General features: G+C 45.4%; 1 protein-coding gene across 4 annotated transcripts in view; it reads right to left on the bottom strand.

Moving 5' to 3' along the window:
- The window catches only part of LOC111963317 (kinesin-like protein KIF26A), a 110,278-nt gene that overhangs the window by 3,381 nt on the left and 81,228 nt on the right, over positions 1-25,669 (bottom strand). For 3 of the 4 annotated variants that reach the window (XM_023986658.2, XM_023986660.2, XM_070443369.1), the window contains 11 exons: positions 15,793-15,985; positions 12,764-12,973; positions 12,277-12,370; positions 11,541-11,803; positions 10,464-10,647; positions 9,070-9,229; positions 6,882-7,044; positions 2,865-6,138; positions 1,685-1,878; positions 669-689; positions 167-317 (listed from right to left, as the gene is read on the bottom strand). In XM_023986658.2, coding sequence (XP_023842426.1) covers positions 167-317; positions 669-689; positions 1,685-1,878; positions 2,865-6,138; positions 6,882-7,044; positions 9,070-9,229; positions 10,464-10,647; positions 11,541-11,803; positions 12,277-12,370; positions 12,764-12,973; positions 15,793-15,985 — 4,907 coding nt within the window. Of the gene's footprint in view, positions 1-166; positions 318-668; positions 690-1,684; positions 1,879-2,864; positions 6,139-6,881; positions 7,045-9,069; positions 9,230-10,463; positions 10,648-11,540; positions 11,804-12,276; positions 12,371-12,763; positions 12,974-15,792; positions 15,986-23,581; positions 24,222-25,669 lie in introns of those variants that run through there. The other variant, XM_023986662.2, reaches the window with a different exon arrangement.

Genomic DNA, 25,669 nt, shown 5'->3' with positions numbered 1-25,669 from the left:
CAGAGGATTAAAGTCATGGTCACCCACAGTCAACTGAAAGACTGTCCACAGAATCAAGTTAACTATCAATAGGAAGATAACTTTCTATTTTGGTGGGGAATATGAAGAATAAAAAGGTGGAAATTCCCATAGTCCCCTATCCTGGAATAGTCTAGCAGATACTCACACTCTCCTATCCACTTGCAAGGGTCCATCATCAGCCGGGTCTTGGTGTCCTCTAGCTCTTCCTTCAGGGTCTCGTGTTTGACCTTCAGCTCCCTGATCTGCTGATACCGCCGCTCCAGAACCTTAAGCTTACTGTTGAAGTACAGCAGCCCCTGAGAGAGCGAGAGCGAGAAAGAGAGAGAGAAGCGATAGGGTGGTGAGTGACAGGAACTGTTTGAAATTCAGAGTAAGCTTGAAGATGAAGATTCATGGCCGTCATTGGACTAGCATTTTTGTTGCTGCTAAAGAATTGCAGGATATACAGACACAGTTGTGTATATTAACATTTCTGGACATTTTCCAGGTATTGTAATATAAGAATACTGGTTTCCTGTCACAATGGGCTGAAACCTAATTTGAGATCTGTGCATGCAATTAATGCCTGTTCTTCCCTCACTCCAAACTATTCCCCAACTCCCATTACAGAATAATGAAGCCTCAGCCATCCAGCAGAATCAACGTACCTTCTCAACATCTTGGAATGGCTGTTAAAGAGGAGAAAGGGGAAGAAGAGTAAATACAAAAGGTCAAAAATATTATCTTACTCTAGACAGAGCTATGATCTAACAGAGTTCAAACAAACATGAAAACACAAACAGACATGAATATACAGAGTACTGAACCCTGTATATATACACACACAGAAAAATCCATGTGAACACAAATCGACATGTGAATATACACACATTGAAACAAGCCTTGGTGCACACATTACATGGTATTCCAAAACTGGTCTGGGAATGATGGTCTTCAACCAGTGATTGCTGGGAAAGACAAATGGAAGATAATCTTTTCCTAATTGAAACTAAATCAAACCACCACCAGCTGATTTAAAATCTTCTCTTAACAAATCCCTGTCTGGCTACCTCAAACTTGTGGGAGCAGTTAATGACCCATGGCAAGTAGCGCCAGCCATAAAGAGCCATCAGGCAGCCAGGGATGGGCCATGGTGATGGCTGATGGGCTGTGGAGGGGGGAACGCACATTCATCACAAATTCCTGGACTGCTCTTTCCACCACCACCCCTTCCCCCTCCGTCGACCAGCACCAGCCTCAGTCATATCTAAACCAATGAACTCCAGACAGTAATTGCGTCCTGATCTCTTCACATTCCTTCAAAAGTCCGGCTAGCGTAACACTGGGCTCTGACTGTGGTCACACAGACACTTAAAGACGCCGGGAATCACCATTGGGCAGACAAAGTCAAACGTCTAAGATGCATATTTTCATCTTGTTCTTTAATAAGAAACTGGGAAGGAGTGAGCCAAGACCTTCCCACGATGCCATGCCTGGCTTCAATGTATCACATTCAGAATATTGCTGAGATCAATGTATCACATTCAGAATATTGCTGAGCCTGACATTGCTAAGCAGCATGTATGTAGTGATGAACATGAACCTAATGACAGGACTCTAAAATAAGTTCAGTTACAGTATGGAGAGCTTGTATTACAGACAGTAAGCGTGACCCTTCGCTCACCTCGGCTGAGTCCTCCTGACGCCTCCTCTGGAGCCGTTCCACATCATCGATCTCATACACCTTAATCTCAAAGGGCTCCTTTAGTGGTCCTGACATGGGCGGCAGATCCACCCACTGGCCAGCTGTGCCAGTCTTCTTCCCCAGGGATGAGGTGTCTGGCAGGGGGGCCGGGATGAGCCGCCGTCGCTGGAGCCCTGGCGAGACACAAACAGACAGGCACATCAATTACTGCTGGAAATATACAAATGGTAATATCTGCCAGGGCCGAGCTGTACGGCTTTATCAGTAAATATGTATGAGGCTGAGATGGAGATGTAAAGCGATAGCAGGCTTTACACAGACCTCCTGAGCGTGCTGTTGATTGCATATGTATAAGGCTTTCACTACTGTCTATATCATATTCCTACCACATTATATGAATTGAAAAGGTTGACTATATAAATCTACGAGAGCTGGAACATGGTCACGACTTTCCAGTGCTGTTCAACTTAGTTCAAAGTCATCTCATTACATACCTTAATTACATTTCCCATATAAGAGTAATGTATTCTGCTGAATCCGAAAGGTGAGAAAACCAATAAACTATAAGAATCACATTTTAAAAAGCTATCTTTACAAGATTGCCCGGGGAAGTTGGAGAAAGCGACAGGTTGTACTCGATGTTGTTTGGGGATTCTGTGCTATACTCTGTCATGCTGCTTCGATCTGGAGAACTGCAGAACTGTAGTTCTTAATTCAGATGGGAACACCACTCAGTCTGCTTTTCAGCATGACACATCTAGTTAAAGTCAAAAGCAGTGAACCTTCACCCTTAACAACCCTTAACTAGGGATTTTCTAAGCTGCTCTGTGCAAGAAAACTGCTTTTCCAAAGCAATTAGGGGGAATTTATAGACGTGCTTTGTGACTTCTAGACAAGAGGCTTTTACAGAGACAGTTGGACATATGTCCTCCATTAATGACCTTCTCCATTATTTAATAAGTGGACTGTTTGACATCACACAGAGGCTTGTAAAAAACATCAAAGACTGGACTTAAACAAGAAGGCTTGTAAAAGGACCTAAGTAATGCTTGGGATTTTATGGAACTTTCACATGTTTTTGATTCCCTAACAGTATGCGGTTGTACAGGATATTATCAGAGATAATACATAATGATGTATACAGATTCAGAGCTCTTACCATTGCGTTTCTTCGGGGACTTGGAGGTCCTGGGGCGGCCTGAGGAAGACATCCCACTCTCGCTCATTTCGTGTGCAGAGGATGCACTGCCTGTGGCCTCGCTGTCACGGATCATGCTCTCATAACCACTGCTGCCCCCGCTGTGGTAGAAGAGGGCTGTTCGGCCCATGGCTGGGGGCAACTCTCCACTCAGAACACTGCTGTTGTCACTGCCGTGTCCACTGCTGTAGCGCTGCGGCCTCCTGGGGGCTGTGATCTTACTGTAGGGGGAGGGCAGCATGGCCACAGGGGACTTGTCATCACTCAGGTTCACCCCACTGTCATTACCACTATCAGAGTCCCCTGAGCCCCTCATGTGTTTGCCTGATATGCTGCCTAATGCCAGCTCACTGACCCGGCTGTTGGCTGCCCGCATGGCCTGCCTGGTGCCCATGATAGTGCCCCGGCCAGGCTTGCTGTTGACGGCTGCGGTGGCCCGAGGGGCGGAGGTCTTACCCGTTGGGGGGAGGTTGGCATTTGGGTTCCTGGTGGCTGGAGCTGCCAGGGACTTGGTGGAGGAGCTCAGGCCTTTAGAGTTGCTCGCTGACAACAAACGGGCCTTACTTCCATTGACCGCTCCTACTACTCTGGGGTTAACACTACCTTTGACCTGCCCAGGTTTACCTAGAGCACCTGTGGCGCCACATGGGGAAGGTGGGGAGGTAGCAATGGCAGAGCTGCTTGAGATGGGTAAACCAAATCTGGGAATTGGCCTGCTGGATATGCTGCTGCCCAGGCTGGCCCCACTGTTCTCTCGGCTGAGGGTGGGTTTGGAGCCCACCATGGACATGCTGTCACATCTCTCCAGAGACATTTGACTGCCGTAATGCTTCTGTCCAGCATCCCCTCTGGCCTTCAGGCTGGACGTGGCTTTGGCCGAGGTGTAGTCACCCCTGAGGCTGGGTGTTTTGAGGCTGTTGGAGTCTCCTCTGCAGCGGACCTCTAGCTCATCCTCTGACACTGTCCCCCTGGTGAGTAAGGGCCTCCCTGCTTCTCCATACGCAGACTTTAAGGCACTTTGGTGCAGCAGGGTCTTGTTCTTCTGATCCAGACTGGATTTGCGCACTGGGGGGGGAGGAGGTGAGTTACCACCAGGTTTGGGGAGCATGCTGGCTTTCTGCCCATTGGTCTTCCCATTTTTCCCTAGAGAGGAGAACTTGAGACTGTTGGTTGTAGCTGTGATGTCCTGGGTGGTGACCTTGGTCTCTGGGGAGGCATGGATGACAGGCACGATGCCTAGGGTGGTGGCCCCTCGTCTGAGCTGAGGCATCTTGCTGGGGGACCCTGCTTTCTTGCTGGGCGACTTCTCACAGCCGTCCACCACCCTCTGGGCTGAGGTAGAGCCCTGCACCTTGGGCTGGCGAGGTACGCTGTTGCTGTTGAAAACACCAGCTTTTCGGCAGGGAATGCCACTCACTGGGGTTCTGGGGAGCTTGCTGGTGGCGCTGGAGACTGGGAGCTGAGGTTCAGAGTGGTTGTCAATGCGCTGCCAGGGGTCCTCCTGCTTGACWTCCTGTCTCTGTGGTTCACGACTGCTGCTGTTGCTGTTACTATGGGTGATGGATGAGGTAGGTTTCATTTTCCTGGGCAGACTGGAGTGGACTATGTAAGGGCCCTGGGAGGGTTGTGAAGAGGAACTGAGAAAGTTCACTTTCGCTGTTTTGGATGGGAATCTGAGGGATCCTTTGGTTGACTCGGGAGACGGAGGGCACTTTGTCAGGGWCAGTTTGCTAGACACTGCGCTGTCACTGTCCAGTTCAGAAAAGCTAAAGCCGCTGTCATTCAGGGAGTTCTTGGTGTCCCTTGGGGATGATTCACAGTGAAACATACCCAGGGAATCCAGATACAAGCTGCCTTCTGGGCCGATGTGCTTAGTCTGTGGGAGGAAGACGTCTGCCGAGTGGGCCCCTTCACTCTCCAGAGTACAGACGCTGACCTCACTGAGCCAGGAGCTGATGGACGAGCCCCTGCTGCCCACACACACAAATGCGTCATCCTGTAAGGGGGTGCGCACCTCAATGTTGACTGCACCCCCCACAGCTGACGTGTAGGCGTCAAACTCATCGTTGATGCTGCTGATGATGCTGACGGGCCGGGAGCCGGAGGCCAGGGCCTGCAGGGAGCAGTCGCTGTTGAAGCTAATGATGCTGGAGGGCCGACCGTTGTCTATGATGCTGCCGATGGACAGCTCCTCCACCACAGTGAACACCAGCTCATCCTCTCCGTTCAGCTCTACAGGCTGCTGCAGGGTCACCGTAGCCCGGAGGATGTCCCTGTCCAGGCACTTCTCTCTCAGGGTGGAGCGCAGCTGGCACACCTCTACTGGTTCCCTGGCCTGCGCTCTACCAAGAAAAGGTAGAGACTCCCCCCGTTTCCCAGTCTGATGGCTCATTCCCATGGGCGGCATTCTAGTGGTGGACCTCTCCTCTACCTCTCCGTTGCCTCTGCGTGAGTCTCTCTGCTGTGGGGGAGGGGGAGCAGGYTTGGGTAAGGGCTTCTTGTTGAAGTAGACCTTCTCCCGCACCACTGGCTCAGAGGCTGGCACCAAGGCCACATCCTGTTCGATTGAGCTAGCCCGGCTCTCTGACATCATCACCTTCTCACCATCAGCACTCGTTCTGCACACGCTCTCTGAAACCCCTCTGGAATGTTCCAGTTTAGACTTTGAGGGGCTTACCTGGGGGCTGCTGGATGGCGGAGTGGCTACAGATTTAGGAGGAAGTTTGGGTGAGATATTCTCCTGGGAGAAGGAGGCTTTAGTTACAGTCTTTAGGGAAGCTGAGCCAGGGCCTTCCTTTGCCTTGCTGTCTATCTGTGGGCTAGCCTGACTTCCCCTACCCTCTCCAACGAACGCTGTAGGCTCCTCGCTGCCGTCAATACATTCCAGGCGTTCCTGCAGCTCAGCAAACGTGTTGCACATGAAGAAGTGGTCTCTGTCCAGGGGGCCCTCTTTCCCAGAACGCTTCCTGTTCAGAGAGGGGATGATGGGAACGAAGGCAGGGGGGCCCTCGTTGTCACTCAGCTCCCTATCAGAGATGGTGGCGCCGCATGGACCCACGTAGATAACGGTGTCGCAGGATTGTTCGCTGCTGGAGGAGTAGTCTGGGTCGCTGAGCAGGGAGGGCAGGTCCGGGTCCAGGGCTACCGTCCGGGGGTGGAAGGGTCTGAGGTGGGCCGGCCGACGGATCCTCCCCTCCTCRCAGGAACTCTCCCCTCCAGAGGAGCTGGATGCATACTGCAAGACAGCCAGAAACACATACAGAAACTTACAAAACAGTGTATATGGGATATGTGTAAAATGCTTAGTACAAGACTGCTACATAATTAGACTGTCTGCACACTTCTTATATTCAAGATATAACATTATTACTTTAGACTTATTTAAATAGTCTTTATGTCATTTTTCCGCATGTCTCTCTTTCAATTTATATTTAATTCAATCGTGTAATAATAAATCCCTTTTAAAATGGCCAGTCAATACATTTAAAGATTAAAAGTGCACATCAATAGGCACACTGAAATTTATGTCAATAATATGAATTGGTGTGTGTGAAATGCATTATAATCACGCCAGAGACCAATGCAAAATAAATACATGCTGTCATTCCACCTAATTTATCTGAAGTAATTATTTCCCTAATCCTTAGGCAGCCCTATTGATTACATGATTATGTGTTGAGAAGCCAAGAAAAACTAGCTCTGAATTATGGCACTAATAACCTTGCATTAACAGAGGCCCTGATTCATTTCATACCATGGTCCTGAAATGGTGAACAATGCAACTTCTGTTAATAACACCACTGTAATACACTCTTGAGATCACTAAAAATGTATATAACTGTGAGAATCTATGCCTTTCCCTCATCAAAACAGTAAGTGCTGTGTTCATCGAAATATGTTCAAATAGAGAATACCCATGCGGCTATACCAATGTTTACGGCCTATGATACTGAAAGCTCTTCGAGTTGAGACACAGACCTTGGACTTCTTCTTCCTCATGCGGTGGATGCGTGAGGCCAGCTGGATGGTGGTGAGGGAGTCAGCGTAGTTAGCAGAGGAGTCAGAGATGTGKGCGATCATGGTGGTTCTGCAGTTAATGTTCCCCAGCGACTCTCTCAGCAGCATCGTCAGTTTGCTGTCCCTAGAGATGGTACGTTCACACACACCATCGTTATCATTACTGCTCATGAAACTGCAGGATTTTTCAGTGCCTTATATCCCTGTCTGTGCTAATGACTAGCAAACAAACGTTAGTGTTGGTTTACATTCAACCAATGTCCTTAACATGTAATATTAGTCTGGGGTGCCAGAGACCCATTTCATATTCTTCGACTGTTATTTTCGGTTCTAACCTCTTAGTATACTTCCTTTACACTACAGGCTCTATTTTCGGCTGGCGGTAAGGAGGCACAATGTCAAATGCACGTTAGTTTGCAATTTTGTCATGTAAAAACTGGTGCACTGGCATTTTCCAGCCCTAACGCCAGGTTTGGTAATTTACCTGTCTAACATCAGCTCACTTCCACTGTGGTGGGATGGCTGGCAATATTTGAGGAATGTCCTTAAAAACACTTGCAAAAGGGACAATTTCATGCAGTGCTAAATGGGAAGTTGTAAGACTCTTAACGGTAACACATCTGATAATGGCATGGATTTTGAGAGCAGAAGCGCAGCCTATCCAGTAGTACCCATAGAAGAGAGATGTGCATTTTGTGAATCTCCTATTTAGAAACAAACTATTGGTTTCCCCMAAAAAACTATTGGTTTCTGCCCAATACCCGATACTATTTAGAAATATTGCTGTTGGTTTAAAAATCAGATTGATTGGTTATTAATCAAATTAAACAAAAAAACTAACTTTTTACAAATATTACCCGTCCATGGGTTTATGGTGATAACGTAGGCTACATGGCTGGAATGCAATGCAATTCCGTCTGCTATTTCTGGAGAAGTGCAAATATGATCTGTAAGATTTTTATAAAACATTACATTTACGAGCAGTACAATGGTGAATTGATATTCCCCCTTTCTCTTTACATTGGATCTTTATCCAGCTTCTGTGAAAAGTTTGAATGTGCGTAAAACCCTCCATGGTCTAAGTTACGTTGTTATATGCCCACAGGGAGCAACTATGGTGCTGTAACTGTATTTAGACAGCCTATTTAAAACAAGATATTGTTTMGTTTTGATTAGAATTTGATAACAATTAGGCTATACACTGTATTTTAGTCCTCATCAACAGCCTTGGGAATTTAATCTTGCTTATTTACTACGTTTGGCATGTCCATGTCCAGACTGCAATTTACAGTAGGCCTAGCCCCTATATCAGTGTGAATACTATAGCATATGTTTAACAATGTATTTCCATATTGAAGCAATGCAACTAGAACAAGGAGAACTGCAAACATGTTCAACATATTTAGCAAATGTGGGGCAGGCTACTTAATTAACAAACTAGGCTATGACGGACTAACATTCCAATTGGAGTTGATGACAATGCAATACATAAGACCGTAAATACACAACTTGAAGCCACCACATATTTAGCCATGAAGCATGTTCTGATTGGCAGTGAGGGGCCAAACCTTGACACACCCTTAACTGGTTTTCAGCAAAACCCACCGCCAGCAAATGTGCCTATAATTGTGGCGGTGAAAATAGCTAAAATATTTCTGACACACCCACGAACCTATAGTGCCACCGCCAGCACTTAGATTTACCATTGCATTAGGTTTGGTAAAATAGAGCTCTCAGTATGCATTGCATTACCCAAATTAAATGTTATCTGTCTATTGACCTCATTTCTGATTCCATAGTGTAGCAAAATCCAGGCTGTATCACAACCGGCCATGATTGGGAGTCCCATAAGCCGAGCATAATTGGCCCAGCGTCGTTCGAATTTGGCCGGTGTAGGCAGTCATTGTAAATAAGAATTTGTTCTTAACTGACTTGCCTAGTTAAATAAAGGTTAAATAAAATTAACTACATGGCTGGGAATGATACATATCTTTAAATCTATAGCAAGCTAGATAAACACAGCCTTGATAGTGAAGGTAAATGTACATGAATAAACTTGTCTCAAACATTTTGATTACATACTCGACTTCATACTTGACACTGGTTTTACATAATCAAGTTATAAAAAGTACAGTACTAGTTCCCCTACCTGTAAGGTACATGCTTGGCGCCATTGGCTAAAGCCATGATAACATTGCCCAGCGCGGTGAGAGACAGACACAGGCCTCCCCCTCCGTCTCTGCTCTTACTTAACACCTTCTCACAGCTCCCCAGGTCTATAAGGTGCAGCCTGCTCCGCCCGCCCGACACTGTAGATGACACAGGAGGAAGAGCCAGGTGAGGTTATATCCCAGCACAGACACATTCAGACACTCCCTCTGAAGGAAGACAGGGTTCCCACGTGCTGCTGTTGCTGCGCCATTTAGGCAGGAGTGGCACAGCCCAAACCGGACCAGACATGGCAGTCTGATTTATTCACAAGTAAGCCTTTCGGTCTGAAGTGATTCAAATCTGGGCTGAGATTGTCTCAGTTTAACAGACAGGTAATAACGTTCCAGAAATAAAAGGATCTTGTTGTCACATGCATACAAAACCAAGGGGGACAGTCACTGTATTTGGTACATAAATTGTCATTTAGATGATGACTAGTTTGGGGGGCTGTGCTATAAAATAAAAAATTATACAGTAATTCAGTGTAGATGGAAAATGAGCAGAATTTCTCCAAATGTTATTCAGCAGCGAGGCAGCACATTGTAATGTAATGTAGGTCACTGATATGTTATTTCACGTGATTGGGAGAAAATTACAGAGTTTCAGACTAGGCGGCGAACCATTAAACTCTCGTCAGCCATACTTAGAAATGGAGTGCTTGAAATAAAGGTAAAATTACATTTTAAAAATCTGCGCGCACTCTCTCCCTCCGCTTAGCACAACACATGGATGCAAGCAAGTCACTTTTTTTATAGAGGCTAGTGCGCACCCATCCATAAACATTACAAATGAGAAGCTTGAGGTTTTTTATCCATTCAGATTTATTCAGACTTTATCCACCATCTAGCCCAGTGTGGTGCAGTCTCCTATGGCTATGATGGTTACCTCTGGGAACACAGACACTTGAAGTACTATCATCAGCACCAGAACTGATGAGGGAAATTACATCTGCTACTTAACACTATCATTAAGGCATAATAAAGTCATCATCATTAAACTACTGTAGGTCATTATTTTTACTCGATAAAGTCCATAATCAGCTAGTGAAATATTTTTTCTGTTCATGTGCAGCAATATGGTTCAGTGCATTTATCTCTTGCGGAAGAATCGAAAAGGTCAGAGCACTTGTTGAATCGAGTGAAATTATTAATAGAATAGCAGAATTATGAATGAAAATCTGAAACTATCACAGTCAAAGACACTAGGACACACAGAGTGACACTAGAGTTCAGAGATAGCCTCACTTCATGTAGTACTGATAGATGTAGTATAGTAGTAATAGTGTTATAAGTGTAGTAGTAATAGTGTTGTAGTAGTAGTAGTTGTACTCACTGCCTCCCTTGCCGCTCTTCTCCATGCGGTACTGGTAGATGTGCAGTGTGAAAAGCATGTGAGAGTTGCGTCTCTCCTCTTCATCTGCGTCTGGCCTGCTGGTGCTGCGTGCTGCGATGGCTGCATCCAGGAAGAAGGCTGCCTTCTCCGCCGTGGGGGCGCGGAGCTCGCTCTGGTTCTGAAGCTGAGTGGGGAGGAGGGAGAGAGGGTAAGAGGAGGGTAAAAAAGATAAGGGGTAGAGAGAAGGAAAGAGCATGGAGTTGGAGAGTGAGGGAAAAGAGTGAGAAGGGAACAGAGGAAGTAGAGAGAAAAAGGAGAGAGCGAGAGAGGGGAGACAGTTAATTGGACCCAAGCACACATTTCTTGCCCATTAGATTGGGTCTCCGGGGCAATTATAAGGAAACAGATATGCACACAGAGGGAGGAGGATTAGGGGAAGTAATGGAGGAGCAGGGGGCAGGGGCACTTTCCTCCACACGGATGTGGTGGTGGATAGGTGTGGAGAGAGGGGAGAGGGGGACATCTAGTAGGGAGGCCACATCACGTGGTTACTAAGAGGAGGAGGAGCCATGAGGAGCTTCACAGGACTCCAGGCAGCCTTTGAAGTCACAGTCCACACAGAACCCCAAAAAACAACATCAGACGACAACACCTGTCAGTGCCTTCAATCCCCCATCCCCCCAACTAGTCCCATTGCGCTGCAGAGGACCAGAGCTAACACAGAGGTAATAGATGCTGATGGATGCTGACAGGGGAGTCAATAAAAAGGTATGGAAAAGACGTCGATATTGTGGATGGCTTTGGTGAAAATATAGAGCAGGGATTATTGAGATGGGTAAGGCAGGGCAATATGGGCTCAGAGTACACAGAGGAAAGACCTGGGAGATAAAAGAACTGACAATACAAAGGCCTAAATCTTTGGGGCAGACAGAGGTAGATGGCAGTGAGAATCAGATCAATACACAGACACTAATATATACCAGACAGAGAGAGAGAGACGGAGAGTGAGAKAAATGGAGAGGGAGAACAAAGAAAGGCAAGAAAACAGGCACATGTCTAGACGCCTTTTTTCCTCACTTGCGTGCCACAGATGGGGTCCTCACGCAGGTAGACCCCTGGGGACTGTCCATCCTGCATGCTTCCTATGGACACCTCAGACAGGAGGTCCTTCAGARCCTCGTCCTTCCCACAGATCTCCACGGCAGACACGCGGACAGAGAAGCGCGTGCCCGTCTTCTCCTTGCGCTCGTTGATGAGCTTGAAGAGCCAGGAGATGGCGCAGGGCACAATGCCAAGGCTCTGGGTGGAGCCGTCTTTGCCAATCATGGTGAACGTCTTGCCTGGAGACGGAGGAGAGGGTAAGAGGAAAGGCGGATGGAGACATTAATATACAAGTAATACAGCCTGCTGCTCATGTCTCTCCTAAAACTGAGAAGACTTGTAATATGCTGTCTGGATTGGGTACAGTTGATTGGGAATCTACTGTGTCTATAAGAACTTGTGAAGGGGGTGATTCAAGGAACAATCACTGTAGAATGAGCACAGTGGAGAACAAAAGGGAAAATGAAGCTTGTTCTGAGAAATGACAGCCCCTCAGACTGGGTGAAGAATCCAGGTCAATGACAGTGGGTAARATTAAAGACACCCCTCACCACCATTTCTCACTAGCCCTTGCTCATCCAAACTCTATATTGTCTTCTCCTCAGCTCACTCCCATGCACCACTAAACAATTTGTGAATGTGAACATCGAACCAGGCTGTGAAAAATAGTGTTTTTCTTTGCCAGATGAGGGGAGTAGAGGAGCTTACTTACCGAGCTTGACGTGGCCGAAGCAGAAGATGCAGCCGTCCGCACCRTTCACCACGGACTGGATGACCTCAGACACCGTCCCTGAGCACACCTCCGCCTGACGGAGACAGAGAGGGAGAAACATAGAGAGTGTGTGAGAGAGAGCGATAGGGAGATTAGAGGGCAGAACATAGTTGCCTGGCTGTTACTCAATCACCGTCAAGTAAACATGTCCTCAGTGTCTGRCCCTTCCACTTTGATCTTAATTTGGCCATGGTTCTACTAGACTGTAAGGTCTGGACTGGGAGAGGAGAGGTTAGATATAACTGGACTATGAAAGGAGAGCTTAGATATAAGTGGACTGAATTCAATTCATTCCCCAGACTTAAAAGCCCCAGCTGTTGAGGCCCATACTGGGAAGAATGCTCCCGACCCAAGAAAGGCATTTTTTCACTAAGTCCCTGGACTGCCCCCAGCCAGCATACACAGTCTGCAACTGCTTGGTCCTTACTTGAGAGGCATCCTGGGTAAACACTGCGTCGAAAGCGAAGATCTTTGGGATGGCCACGGTGGCTCTCCTGTGCCCTGAATTGGCGTGGTCGTTGACTGAGGGGTCATAAAGGGTCAACTGCTTCTTCCTGGGGTCCACCTTCAGGAAGGACATGGACTCGGACGAATCAGGAGCCTCCAGGGAGGGGCAGATACGCATCATCACTTTCACCTGCAACACAAGGAGAGGAGAGGGAAAGAGAGAGAGCATAGATGTAAGTAAATATGGCAAATGTGTTAGCACACACMAAAAAAACAGATATAAGAGGCAGATAACATGGTACATACAGTACACACAGCAACAGGAGTCATGGGAGGAATTTGTAATGGAGAGAGAACGGAGTCAACACAAAGCCTAATGGTGTCAGTGTACGGTTGAGATTGTAAATCATAACAGTAATGACTGTGACTCTGAGCCGACCACCATGCTGAGGGATTATCCAACTAGCAGGCTGCTCTCTGGACCAAGAGCAACTCTGTAGCATTGGAACATATGGCCTCTCTCTCTCTCTGATCTGTTTGTATTGCGTCTAAACTTAGAGTCCATAGATTCTGTGTCGCTTCAGTTGTCACGATACACCATAACCCTAACAGGATGGTGTGTCACTGGTCGTGTTTAAGGTGTTGATTTAGCACACCTCTACTGTGACATCTCTCATCTAGTCTAATGTTGGAACTATGTTATGGCCATGACAAGTGGAGCTATTCTGCCAGCTGTGTCTGTTGGCACTTCCTGAACTGGAGAGAGCAGGTTTCATCTGCATGCACACCACATTATAGGTGAAGCTGTGTGTGTGTGGTGTATGCTCGTGTTTTAATCTATGTCAGTCTCCCTGACTAACCCCCTCAAACAAATTCACACTTTTTATTCTGTGACAACTACAATACCATTTATAAAGAACATGTAGGACCGGATGATTCCTTTGATAAGAGAAACATCCTCACTCACTCTGTCAACATTTTATTGTGAAAACTCAACCTTGACTATCTTGTAGTATGACAGACAGGAGACATAAACATCTCTGTTGTCAGGCAGAGGAATGGATAATGGTGCTTCTCCTCGCTCTGAAAAATCCCTGAAAGCTCAATGTGTTTAGGGTTTAGCATAATGGTAGTCAATCCACTGAACCAGTGTATCGGCACGCTCCCCCACCCCTTCATGGTTACAAACAGCTTGAGATTTAACAACCATACATTGATAAGGAGTTCAATCTGGGACAATAAAAATAACTAAAACCTCCATCGCAAAAAAACAAAATGACTATGATGCCTGTGAGAKGCTCTGTGGTATGGAGCAGCTGATTATAACTCTAACTGTTCCCCCACCTCCCCGTTCTGCAAAGGCAGCAAAACCTACACCTCAGACTGGTCCTTTCATCCTCTGTGTGTCTCTCCTATGTCATTCGCAGCACGCCCACACAGGTCTATTGTTCCCATGGCTTGTTTATAAGTATTGCCACAGATCCTGGCTCCGGCACTAAGGAACAATGTGTGGTGGCGATCCCATTCTGCCACAGAGGGAATTCCTCTCCAGTGTTCCGGCAGCCAAGTGCAAACTCTCTTTGTGCTCCGTGGGTGGCTGTTATCGTGACTGACGTGTACATATGTTGAGCAAATTACATTTGCTATGACATTTAAACCGGGCTTCCATATATGACTGCTGACCCAACCGGGTGAGGGAGCGATAGCTAACGTCTAGAGCTGCTATATTTACATTGGCAGAGATGTGATACCAGGGCCGGCGAGGATCGGCTGGAGCCGCTGCATTTTAACACCTCGGGCCTCTCTGCTAATGGCCCTGTTCCCATATCTCTTGATCCCACCAAGAAACCCATTAGCGGGGATTTTCCCCCAGCCACCCCTGTACATGTCCAAACCCTCCACAAAACACATTGAATGGCTGTAGTATGGGTCAGCATTGACATCAACTCTTCATGGATGGATATGCGTGTCTTGAATAAATGCATAAGAAAACATCACAGCACCCATTCCCCTCATTGCTTCAGTMATTTATTCAGAAACGCATACTGTAGATTAGGTGTAAAGGAGCTGGKATGAATTGTCTACCGCAGACAAAAGAATGTTGGCAACTCAAATCGTGTTGGCTGCGGTTCCTCAAACAAGCATTGTTTCACAGCAGTGAACTCTTGGTAGTCTGAACCAGGTGACTGCAAACTTMAAAAATGTCTGAGACACAATGACAGAGATTGAGTTTCCCATAACAGTGTGCTTAATGAAGAGGAAACCTGGGGTTATAGACTCAGAACAATGCTGTAAACAAGCYGATTTCCCTTTTCAAAACAACCCTGTGGTTGTCCCAGATGTCTAGCTCAGTAAATCAGGTGTAGGGAGAGGAAGCTTCTTAATAACGCCTGTCTTTTATGAAGTGAGATTTACAATATGGGACAAAATCTCAATGGTGTGGAAATTTGGCAGAGTAAGCAGCGACTTCCCAACCAGGTGGGATCTAATCTTGTTAGGGGACTTCTTCTACTCTATAAATACAGAATCTCAGCCCAGCAAACAATACCCAATAAACCCTGGAGGAAAGGTGTGTTTATATAGCACTAACGCTAATGACAGACCAATCACCGACATCCTGCTCGATTTCATCATCAGGTTTATGGAACGCAGCTAGCAGAAATCCACTGTAATAATGTTTGCAAACTTTTAGCCTTTAAAGGGAATTTGATTGGATTTTTGTATTTTCTTTCCCTCACAAACTGTAGTCCATTCAGAGGGAGGAATGTGTCCCAAACAAACTGAGTGAATTCATGACATTCCAGCAGGCTTATCTGCCCACATCTGTATGTACTGGACCAGACGACTGGCTGCCTATAGACTAATGTGTCGCCACTGTGCATTCTCCCATTTAAAATGTCAGTCACCCATACATACTGTATATGCATGTATGTGGGTGTGTGTGTGTATGTACCAACGTGTATGTGTCTGTGTGTGTGTGTGTCTGTGTGTGTGCCTGTCGCTCCTTACCTTTCCCATCCCGGGGTTCTCCTTGACCTTTGAGACGGCGTGAAGCAGGCATGGTGGGGCGGGGGGCGGTGAGAGCTGCAGGGTGCCACTGAAGTTGGTGGGGTAGATGGAGGGCTGCTGGGCTCCGGAATGCAGCAGAGAGGGAGACTGGTGCTTCTTCCGCTTGGACGAGAGGTTCAGCTTCTGAGCTGCCCTGGGAGGAGCAAACACAAGAGTTTAGCCTAACTTCAAAAACATACAATTTAGCCAGCCATCTGTAATATGCTGGGCAGGAAGGAAGATAAACTTCATAGGAGCCACCAGGCATCTCTTTCTTCCATAGTCGACAGGGAAAGCGCGCTCCCGACACTCCTCCACTCCCAATGCTACCCCCCTTTCAACTCCCCACTTCCTACCTGGGGCCAAGGCTTTGTAAAACGCTTCAGTTCTTCACTTCAAAACAGCAACATAGAATTCTCAAACGCTTTAATTTCAGCACTCTAATTGCTCATGCACTGCTAAAGACACAATGAAGCCCAATTCTGCAGCAGGGGTTTGCAGGTGTCTACATAAGAAAAGCAGCCATGACACCTGTGTTGTCAGTGGGCCAGCAGATGCTTGTCATGGTGCTAATGTACACTAAATTAATAAATCTATCTTCGTCAAACACGACACACCTGTCAGGAACATGACAGGTAAGGATGGCTGTGTCGCCGTTGTACTGTACAGGTAAGGCTGTTGCAGTGATTCTGTTGAGTAACGGTAATCTCCTTTTATGCACTATGGACATGCGTTTGTAGTACCCAACTTGCTAACAACCTGCCGGTAATGGTCTGGTATTCAGTACTCTATTGTCCCTCTAACCACTCTGACATCAATRCAAATGCTATCTAAAATCACATCAAACACTTATCATCAAAACAGTACTATGCTTTTAAAAGTCACCATTAGGCAACATTTTGTCACCTCACTGTGATGATCAGTTTGAAGAAAGAAGTTCAACAACAGGTTGCTTCAAAACCAAACACAACAAAATGGACAGTGCTTTCTAAGGTGATTATTAACTCAAAGCATTTAAGATGTTGCATGTAGAACAGCCATAAGCACATTAGAGCTTATGCATATGCTTATATGAGTCCGAAAACCCCCCCCACCTGAATTAAAATAATGATTGTGTAATAGCCTACAGCATATTATGCACGGCAGAAAAACATATATAAAAATATCTAAGGTGTCTTTGGAACATAATTGGTCTAGCCTATACTGCAAATTTAAACTAATTCTAGTAATCACCTTTGAGTGTGGACTGTATTATTATGCATATTGGATGGACTGGTTACCTTATTCTACACTCCTAAATTTCTATCCATGAGTCTGGGAGAGAAGGTATTGGCCTAGGCGATGCTGTTGGTTCATTGATGTGCAGGGTGGCTTACAGAGTTAGCCTTCAGTTACAGCGAATTTTATATTTGATTTKGAATAGCCTAGTAATAGGACATTTCTTAAATTTTCATAATTAATTGGCTGATATTACCTTTAAAACCTCTCTGGGATATGTGGGACGCTAASGTCCCACTTGGCCAAAAGCCAGTAAAAATGCAGAGCGCCAAATTCAAATAAATTACTATAAAAAAATCTAACTTTCATGGATTCACACATGCAATACACCAAATTAAAGCTACACTTGTTGTGAATCCAGCCAACATGTCAGATTTCAAATAGGCTTTTCGGCGAAAGCAAACRATGCTATTATCTGAGKATAGCACCATAGTAAACAGAGAGAGAGAAGCATATTTCAACCCTGCAGGCGTGACACAAAACGCAGAAAWAAAWATATAATTCATGCCTTACCTTTGACGAGCTTCTGTTGTTGGCACTCCGATATGTCCCATAAACATCACAAATGGTCCTTTTGTTCGATTAATTCCGTCGATATATATCCAAAATGTCAATTTATTTGGCGCGTTTGATCCAGAAAAACACCGGATCCAACTTGTACAACGTGACTACAAAATATMTCAAAAGTTASCTGTAAACTTTGCCAAAACATTTCAAACTACTTTTGTAATACAACTTTAGGTATTTTTTAACGTAAATAATCAATAAAATTGAAGACGGGATGATCTGTGTTTAATACAGGAGGAAAACAAACTGTAGCTAGCTTTCTGGTCACGCGCCTCTATCTAACAGTACACTTCAAGTTACCCTCGTTCTGGATGGCTGAACTTCTTCATTACAMAAAGGAAAAAACCTCAACCAATTTCTAAAGACTGTTGACATCCAGTGGAAGTGGTAGGAACTGCAGGAAGGTCCCTTAGAAATCTGGATTCCCAATGAAAATCCATTGAAAAGAGAGTGACCTCAAAAAAAAAATCTTAATGGTTTGTCCTCGGGGTTTCGCCTGCTAAATAAGTTCTGTTATACTCACAGACATGATTCAAACAGTTTTAGAAACTTCGGAGTGTTTTCTATCCAAATCTACTAATAATATGCATATCTTATCTTCTGAGGATGAGTAGCTGGCAGTTGAATTTGGTTATGCTTTTCATCCAAACGTGAAAATGCTGYCCCCTATCCTAGAGAAGTTTAACTACAGAATATCTCACCACCGTGCGTTTCCTTGGCACACAGAGTTTGGGCGGAATATCACCTGTCGCGCAGCGAGGCTGCATTCTCCTCAAACAATGGTTGATGTGTGAAGTGCAATAAGTGTTCTTATAAACCCAGACATGTCTATATCCCGTGTGGTTGCCACTAAAAAGACGACGATCCCAGCTGCTACTATATTTATTTCTCAGCAGCTYYGCTATAAAACCGGATTAGCCTACCYGGCATGATTTAAGAACGAACTGAAGGAAAGCAGCCTCCATTCRCTATTTGAGTGCATATATACGGATGRCATGTCCTTTTTTCCCTGCCTCTGTTGCTGCCTGTTTGATAATGGGCCATTCTACACTGAACAAATATATAAACGCAATATATAAATGCAACATGCAACAATTTTAAAGATTTTACTTGGTTACAGTTCATATAAGGAAATCAGTCAATTGAAATAAATGAATTAGACCCTAATCTATGGATTTCACATGACTGGGAATACAGAAATGCATCTGTTGGTCAAAAACATCATTTTTTTTAAAGTAGGTATCTGGTGTTACCACCATTTGTCTCATGCAGCGCGACATATCTCCTTTGCATAGAGTTGATCAGGCTGTTGATTGTGGTCTGTGGAATGTTGTCCCACTACTATTCAATGGCCGTGCAAAGTTGCTGGATATCAAATCAAAAATCAAATCAAACTTTATTTGTCACATGCGCCGAATACAACAAGTGTAGACCTTACCGTGAAATGCTTACTTACAAGCCCTTAACCAACAGCGCAGTTCAAGAAGAATTAAGAAAAGATTTACCAAATAAACTAAAGTAAAAAATAATAAAAAGTAACACAATAACATAATCATAACGAGGCTAAATACAATCTGTACTGAGTCAGTGTGCCAGGGTACAGGTTAGAGGTAATTTGTATAGGTAGCAGTGTACAAAACAAATGGGGGGGGGGGGGGTCAATGTAATAGTCCGGTGGCCATTTGATTAATTGTTCAACAGTCTTATGGCTTGGGGGTAGAAGCTGTTAAGGAGCCTTTTGGTCCTAGACTTGGCGCTCCAATACCGTTTGCCGTGCGATAGCAGAGAAAACTGGAGCACGCTGTCGTACATGTTGATCCAGAGCATCCCAAACTTGCTCAATGGGTGCCATGTCTGGTGAGTATGCAGGTCATGGAAGAACTGGGACATTTCAGCTTCCAGGAATTGTGTACAGATCCTTGGTCATGTGGCTGTGTATTATCATGCTGAAACATGAGGTGATGGCGGCGGATGAATGGCACGACACTGGGCCTCGGGATCTCGTCACGGTATCTCTGTGCATTCAAATTGCCATCGATAAAATGCAATTTTGTTCGTTGTCCGTAGCTTATGCCTGCCCATACCATAAACCCACCGCCACCATTGGCCACACTGTTCACAACGTTGACATCAGCAAACCGCTCACCCACAYWAYGCCATACACGCTGTCTGCCATCTGCCCGGTAAAGTTGAAACTGGGATTCATCCGTGAAGAGCAAACTTCTCCAGCGTGCCAGTTGCATTCAAAGGTGGGCATTCGGTTAYGAYGCTGAACTGCAGTCAGGTCAAGACCCTGGTACAGAATAAGATGGCGCTGAAGAACATGGCTGACGTTTTACATTCTCCCAACCAATTGTGATCTAACCTGTACCCCTGCACACTGACTCGGTACCGGTGCCCCCTGTATATAGCCTCGTTATTGTTGTTCTTATTGTGTTACTTTTATTCTTACTTTTTATTTTAGTCTACTTATWAAATATTTTCTTCTTCCTGAACTGCACTGTTGGTTAAGGGCTTGTAAGTAAGCATTTCACGGTAAAGTCTACACTTGTTGTATTTGGCGCATGTGAGAAATAAAGTTTGATTTGGTGAGGATGACGAGCACGCATATGAGCGTCCCTGAGAYGGTTTCTGACAGTTTGTGAAGAAATTCTTYGGTTGTGCAAACCTAGTTTCATCAACTGTCCGAGTGTCTGGTCTCAGACGATCCCGCAGGTGAGAAGCCAGATGTGGAGGTCCTGGGTTGGCATGGTTAAACGTGGTCTGTGGTTGTGAGGCCGATTGGATGTACTGCCAAATTCTCTAAAATGACGTTGGATGCAGCTTATGTTAGATAAATGAACATTCAATTCTCTGGCAACAGGACATTCCTGCAGTCAGCATGCCAACTGTACACTCCATCAAATCTTGAGACATCTGTGGCATTGTGCTGTGAGACAAAACTGCACATTTTAGATATGTTCCCAGCACAAGGTGCACCTGTGTAATGATCATCCTGTTTAATCAGCTTCTTGATATGCCACACCTGTCAGGTGGATGGATTATCTTTCAAAGGAGAAACACTCACTAACAGGGTTGTAAACAAATTTGTGAACAAAATGAGAGAAATAAGCTTTTTGTGGGATATTTTATTACAGCTCATGAAACATGGGACCAACACATTTTACATATTATTAAAGACAAGATTAAATTGAGAATAGTCTGTTGGGTAAAATATGATCCCTTGATGAGAGAACAGCGTGTGCAGCCTGAGGCATGTAATAGAGCTAAAGCTTTTTTGATTAGTCAATAGCCTACAGTCACACCATGCAGCCCATGTATGTTTTGATTTCTAAGACATTCTACGGTTTGTATTATTCAAAACAAATTTGGCCAAATAACTCAATCTAGTGTATTATTACTTTTACGCTCAACATAGCCACTTCATATGCACACTCGCTCAGGAATGGGAAAAATATCCTTTCTATTTTATTCAGTTCAATTATATTATTTTTAGTATAGAATCATATAATATAAAATAATGGCACGTGACTTATAAACATATCTTGTCTGCTAAATGAACTAGCCTACAGCCTACAGCATGGCGCATAGCCAGATAACATACAATAGACTGATTCATATTCTGTTCTTCATGTTTCTTTAGATCTGCCTAAAATAAATTATGGATTTATTGTGATGGTGTATATTAAATGTATTTGACTTTTTAAAATGTAAATGTTCCAAAGGCATGCATCAGCAGCTTGTATGCATGAGGCCTGGAGATGCTAAACATGTTTATGTTAATAAACGCTCATTTACCGTGAGACCGGCAGATATTTGCATGACAATAACCGGCTGACAAAATTTCATGACCGCCACAGCCCTACTTACAGGCAATGGAAAAGTGATTGTGACAAGAAACGTTGTGCTATTTCATACGTTACTCTGGTATAAAGATTGTTGGGGGCTCCTGATCATGTCCCATGGAACCAATGACTGATTCCAGAATCTCCCATTCACTGAGTCCCGTGATGGACAGATTTGGTGAGGAGAGTGAGAGAAATAGATCTCTCCTGGTACTGTGGACTAGTTAGACCCTGCGTCTCATTAAGTGGTTGTCTTTAAGCAGTTCCGCTGTTCTGGCGTTTAGCTCTGTGATAAGACTAATTCAAATCCACTGTCATCCTTCTCGCTCTCTCGGAGGCGGAGAGTGAGCACTGGAGAAGAATAGATTGGCCAGCTGAGTGAGACGCATGCATTCCTTTCAGTCTTAACTCTTGCTGCTCGCAAGACAGTGCCAATATCTGACTGCAACTCTACCAGCTCTGTAACAGTCAGCCACACTTATAACAGCCAGTGATATGGCACCACTGTGTATCAGTTACCCCCAAACTTCATCTTTAAAGTCAAGGTCAGAGTAAAGGAATACGCACAGGAAATTCAATGCATTGAACGCTTTTCAGTTACACAGTTARGAATCAGAGAGATGCAAGAGACAAAGAAGCCGTTGTCAATAAGAGGGAGAGAGTGACAGAGAGAAATAAAGATGGTATGAGTGATGAAAAGAGGAGAAATGTGAAGAGGGGGGGGTTACAGCTAGCGAGAGAGAGACAGTTCATGTGTGTCTCTCTCAGTGAGAGGCTGTTGCCTGAGAGCCCAACATCCTGAGCTCATTAGTCCTGTTCTGGGCTCCTCCGGACAGGGTGGGCTGCTGCCAAAATATACCCCTCTCTACTCCCTGGAGTGACAGCCACACCCCTCCCCACCTTGCCCCCTCCCCAGTACAGCACGTCCCATGCAGCGACAGCCCAAGAGCACAATCAGGGAACACACCGCTGGCTGATGGAATAATTATTGCATCCAAGAGGGCTACAGGAGGAGGCTCTCCCCAGGGACCAGCCTGTGTATGATAGCATGAGGAAGAGAGTGTGAGGGAGAAAATGAGATGGAATAGATGAATGTGAGATGGTAAAAAATAAAGAGAAACTCGGCACATACAGTGTAGTGTGTGTGTGTGTCATTTGGTGTGCGTGTGTGCTTGTGTACATGTCAGTCTGCACATTTCAGTCTGCACATGTATGAAAGGGAGGCTGCATTACACATTCATTGTTCAACAGAAAGTCTCTCTCTCTCTCATATTAGTCACATTGAGATGCTATTGTAGAGATGCAAGGAATCTGCCAACATGACAAAGACACACAGCAATAAACAGTAAAATACAATTAACATTCAGATAGGATTCATAGGTTCCCTTTTTCGCTTTTCCCCCCTGTCCCTCTGGGAGCCCATACGGCATTGCAGGGTATGCCTGTAACCTTGAGGGTTAAAGCCAGTCACACAATGAGAAGAAAAGGCACGTGTGTCTGCTTGAAAGGCAAGAGAGTCAGGTTTGTATTCTGCTGTTCCGTCAGAGCCACTCAATGGGCGATAAGCAATAACAGTGAGCGCTCGCCTCTGTAACAAAGCACACACACCCTAATGGGGAAATTAATTGCTTGTCACATGGCTTTCCCTCTCTTTTCTCTCTCTTTCTATTTCCCTCTCACCTTCAATGGAACATGTGCAGGGAGGAGAGGCTCAGATTCCCTCACCCACTACAGCTTGCCCACCTGTTCAACACACATCTCCATACTAATGAAGGCATTTCAGTACACACACCTTGGGTCTGAATGCATGCTCAAACACATTAACTGCATTTCAGCGCAACACAGAAGAGGGGAGAGAGATTCTGCAAGTTAGAGGATTATCAAGCAACACAGCACTGTATGTAGGAAGCAAACAACCAGCTTCAGTCTCTCTCAAATATTTTCTACAACGTGCATGTCAAATTATGAAGGTTAACTTAAAATACTACAATGTATTTGGGCACTATTGGACAATCTAATAAAAAGACAGTGGAAAAGACAGAGAGATTGTTAGTACTTACAGCTCTTTCCAATCCATTATCTAGTTAGTTGTCATAGTCAAAGAGCGCAAAAGTGTTCAAGCTCAACTTTAGAGTTCATGTCTCCATTTCCAAGGTTCTCCATTACTTTAGCATTAGAGACACACAGAGAGAAGCAGAAAGAGGCGGGGCCGATCCCTTGCTGGGGCAAGGGGGGTCCTTTTTACTCTGAATACAATTATCGAGGGTTCCACTTGATTTCACAACGGTTTGTAAGGAGCAAAGGGGACGGGGTGGGCACCAACGTCATCCTAGCTGACTTGGAGAGGAGGGGGTGGATAGTAAAGAGGTCCCAGTGAGGGGGTCCAGACAGGTGTTCAGGTTGAGGCGAGAGGAGAAGTCAGAGAAGAAGAGATCAGAGGGGAGAAAAGCACCTCTCTGTACTCTGTACATATTCCAGTGAAACAAACACCTGTTCTGTGTCCACGCCTCTCAAGTTCAGTCTCAGTTCAGAGAACCAATACCTCCAATAGAAGCAGATTCTCCAGCACTTTGGCAAGAGGGTCTTACTCCTATCTCTCTCTAATTCACTCTCTCCTTTTCTGTCCTCTTCTCTTTCAGCCTCTCCTTTCTGTCCTCTTCTCTTTCAGCCTCTCATGTTCTTCCTCTTCTTTTCAGTCTCTCCTTTCTGTCCTCTTCTCTTTCAGCCTCTCCTTTTCTGTCCTCTTCTCTTTCAGCCTCTCCTTTTCTGTCCTCTTCTCTTTCAGCATTTCATTTTCTGCCCTTTTCTTTTTCAGTCTTCCTTTTCTGTCCTCTTTCTCTTTCAGCCTCTTCCTTTTCTGTCCTCTTCTCTTTCAGCCTCTCATTTTCTGTCCTCTTCTTTTTCAGCCTCTCCTTTTCTGTCCTCTTCTTTTTCAGCCTCTCTTTTTCTGTCCTCTTCTCTTTCAGCCTCTCCTTTTTTACCTTCTCCTTTTTCTTCCCTTTAACTTCTCTCCTCTCTCTTCATCCAACATCCAATTGGTTTGTGTTTATTTCTTCCCTCTGTTACTCTCTCCCAGTTGATCCATGCTGTTACATCTCTGCCGTGTGGCTGTAGCAGGGAGTCCTGGTGGCTGTGTCCTTCCCTGTGCCCCGTGCCTCTGGTTGTGGGGATGAGGAGGCGGCAGCAGTCAGAGACATCCAGGAGGGGGAGAGAGAACCAGTGTGGAGCCTGGGCTAGGGGGGCTTCAGGGGAATGGGGAGAATTCCTGCTCCCGTTCCGGCTCTCAATCCTGCTCCTGCTGCCGGAGAAATGCTGGCAGCTGTCCTGCCGTGTCTCTCTCTCCTTTCCTCTCTCTCTCTCTCTCCTGCGCCCTCTCGCTCTCTCTTCTCAGCCCAGCCCCTTTTCCCTCCGACAGCCATACGAGGTGTCAGCACTCTACTGCTTGCTGCTCGCGGTGTGATCGGCAAGTGCTCTCGCTCTCTTTCTCTGTCTCCATACACTGACACGAGCGTGTGCGTACACACACACACACAAACACACACACACACACACACACACACGCACACACTATGCCACACGTTACATGAATACTTCATGCATAAAGAAACGCTATTCCAAGAAACGCCTATCCAAGACTTCAAACAGATTTGGTTAGTATGCCTACAGCACATGCATGTGTGTGTCTGTCTGTCTGTCTGTCTGTCTGTGTTTTTGTTTTACTATCCTTGTGGGTACCAGAAGTCCTCACAAGGATAGTAAAACAAGGACAATTTAGACACAAGGAAAAATGCTATTTTAGACTTAGGGGTTAGGTTTAGGGTTAGGGTTACAATTACGGTTAGGCTTACAATTAAAGTTGGGGTTAGGAGTTACGGTTAGGTTTAGATGTTAGGGTTAGGTATAGTTTTAGGGTTAAGGTTTTGGGGTTAAGGTTAGGCTTAGGGTTAGGGTTAGGTTAAGGGTTAAGGTTAGATTTAGGGTTAGGGAAAGTAGGATTTCTGTGTGTTCTGTGTGTCTGTGGTGTTGGTGGTGTGTGTGTGTGTGTGTGTGTGTGTGGTGTGTGTGTGTGTGTGTGTGTGTGTGTGTGTGTGTGTGTGTGTGTGTGTGTGTGTGTGGTGTGTGTGTGTGTGATGTGTGTGTTGTGTGTG

The sequence above is a fragment of the Salvelinus sp. IW2-2015 genome, linkage group LG4q.2 (assembly GCF_002910315.2).
Source record: "Salvelinus sp. IW2-2015 linkage group LG4q.2, ASM291031v2, whole genome shotgun sequence".
NCBI classification, from domain to species: domain Eukaryota; kingdom Metazoa; phylum Chordata; class Actinopteri; order Salmoniformes; family Salmonidae; genus Salvelinus; species Salvelinus sp. IW2-2015.
This window is presented reverse-complemented; position numbering and strand designations above follow the sequence as displayed.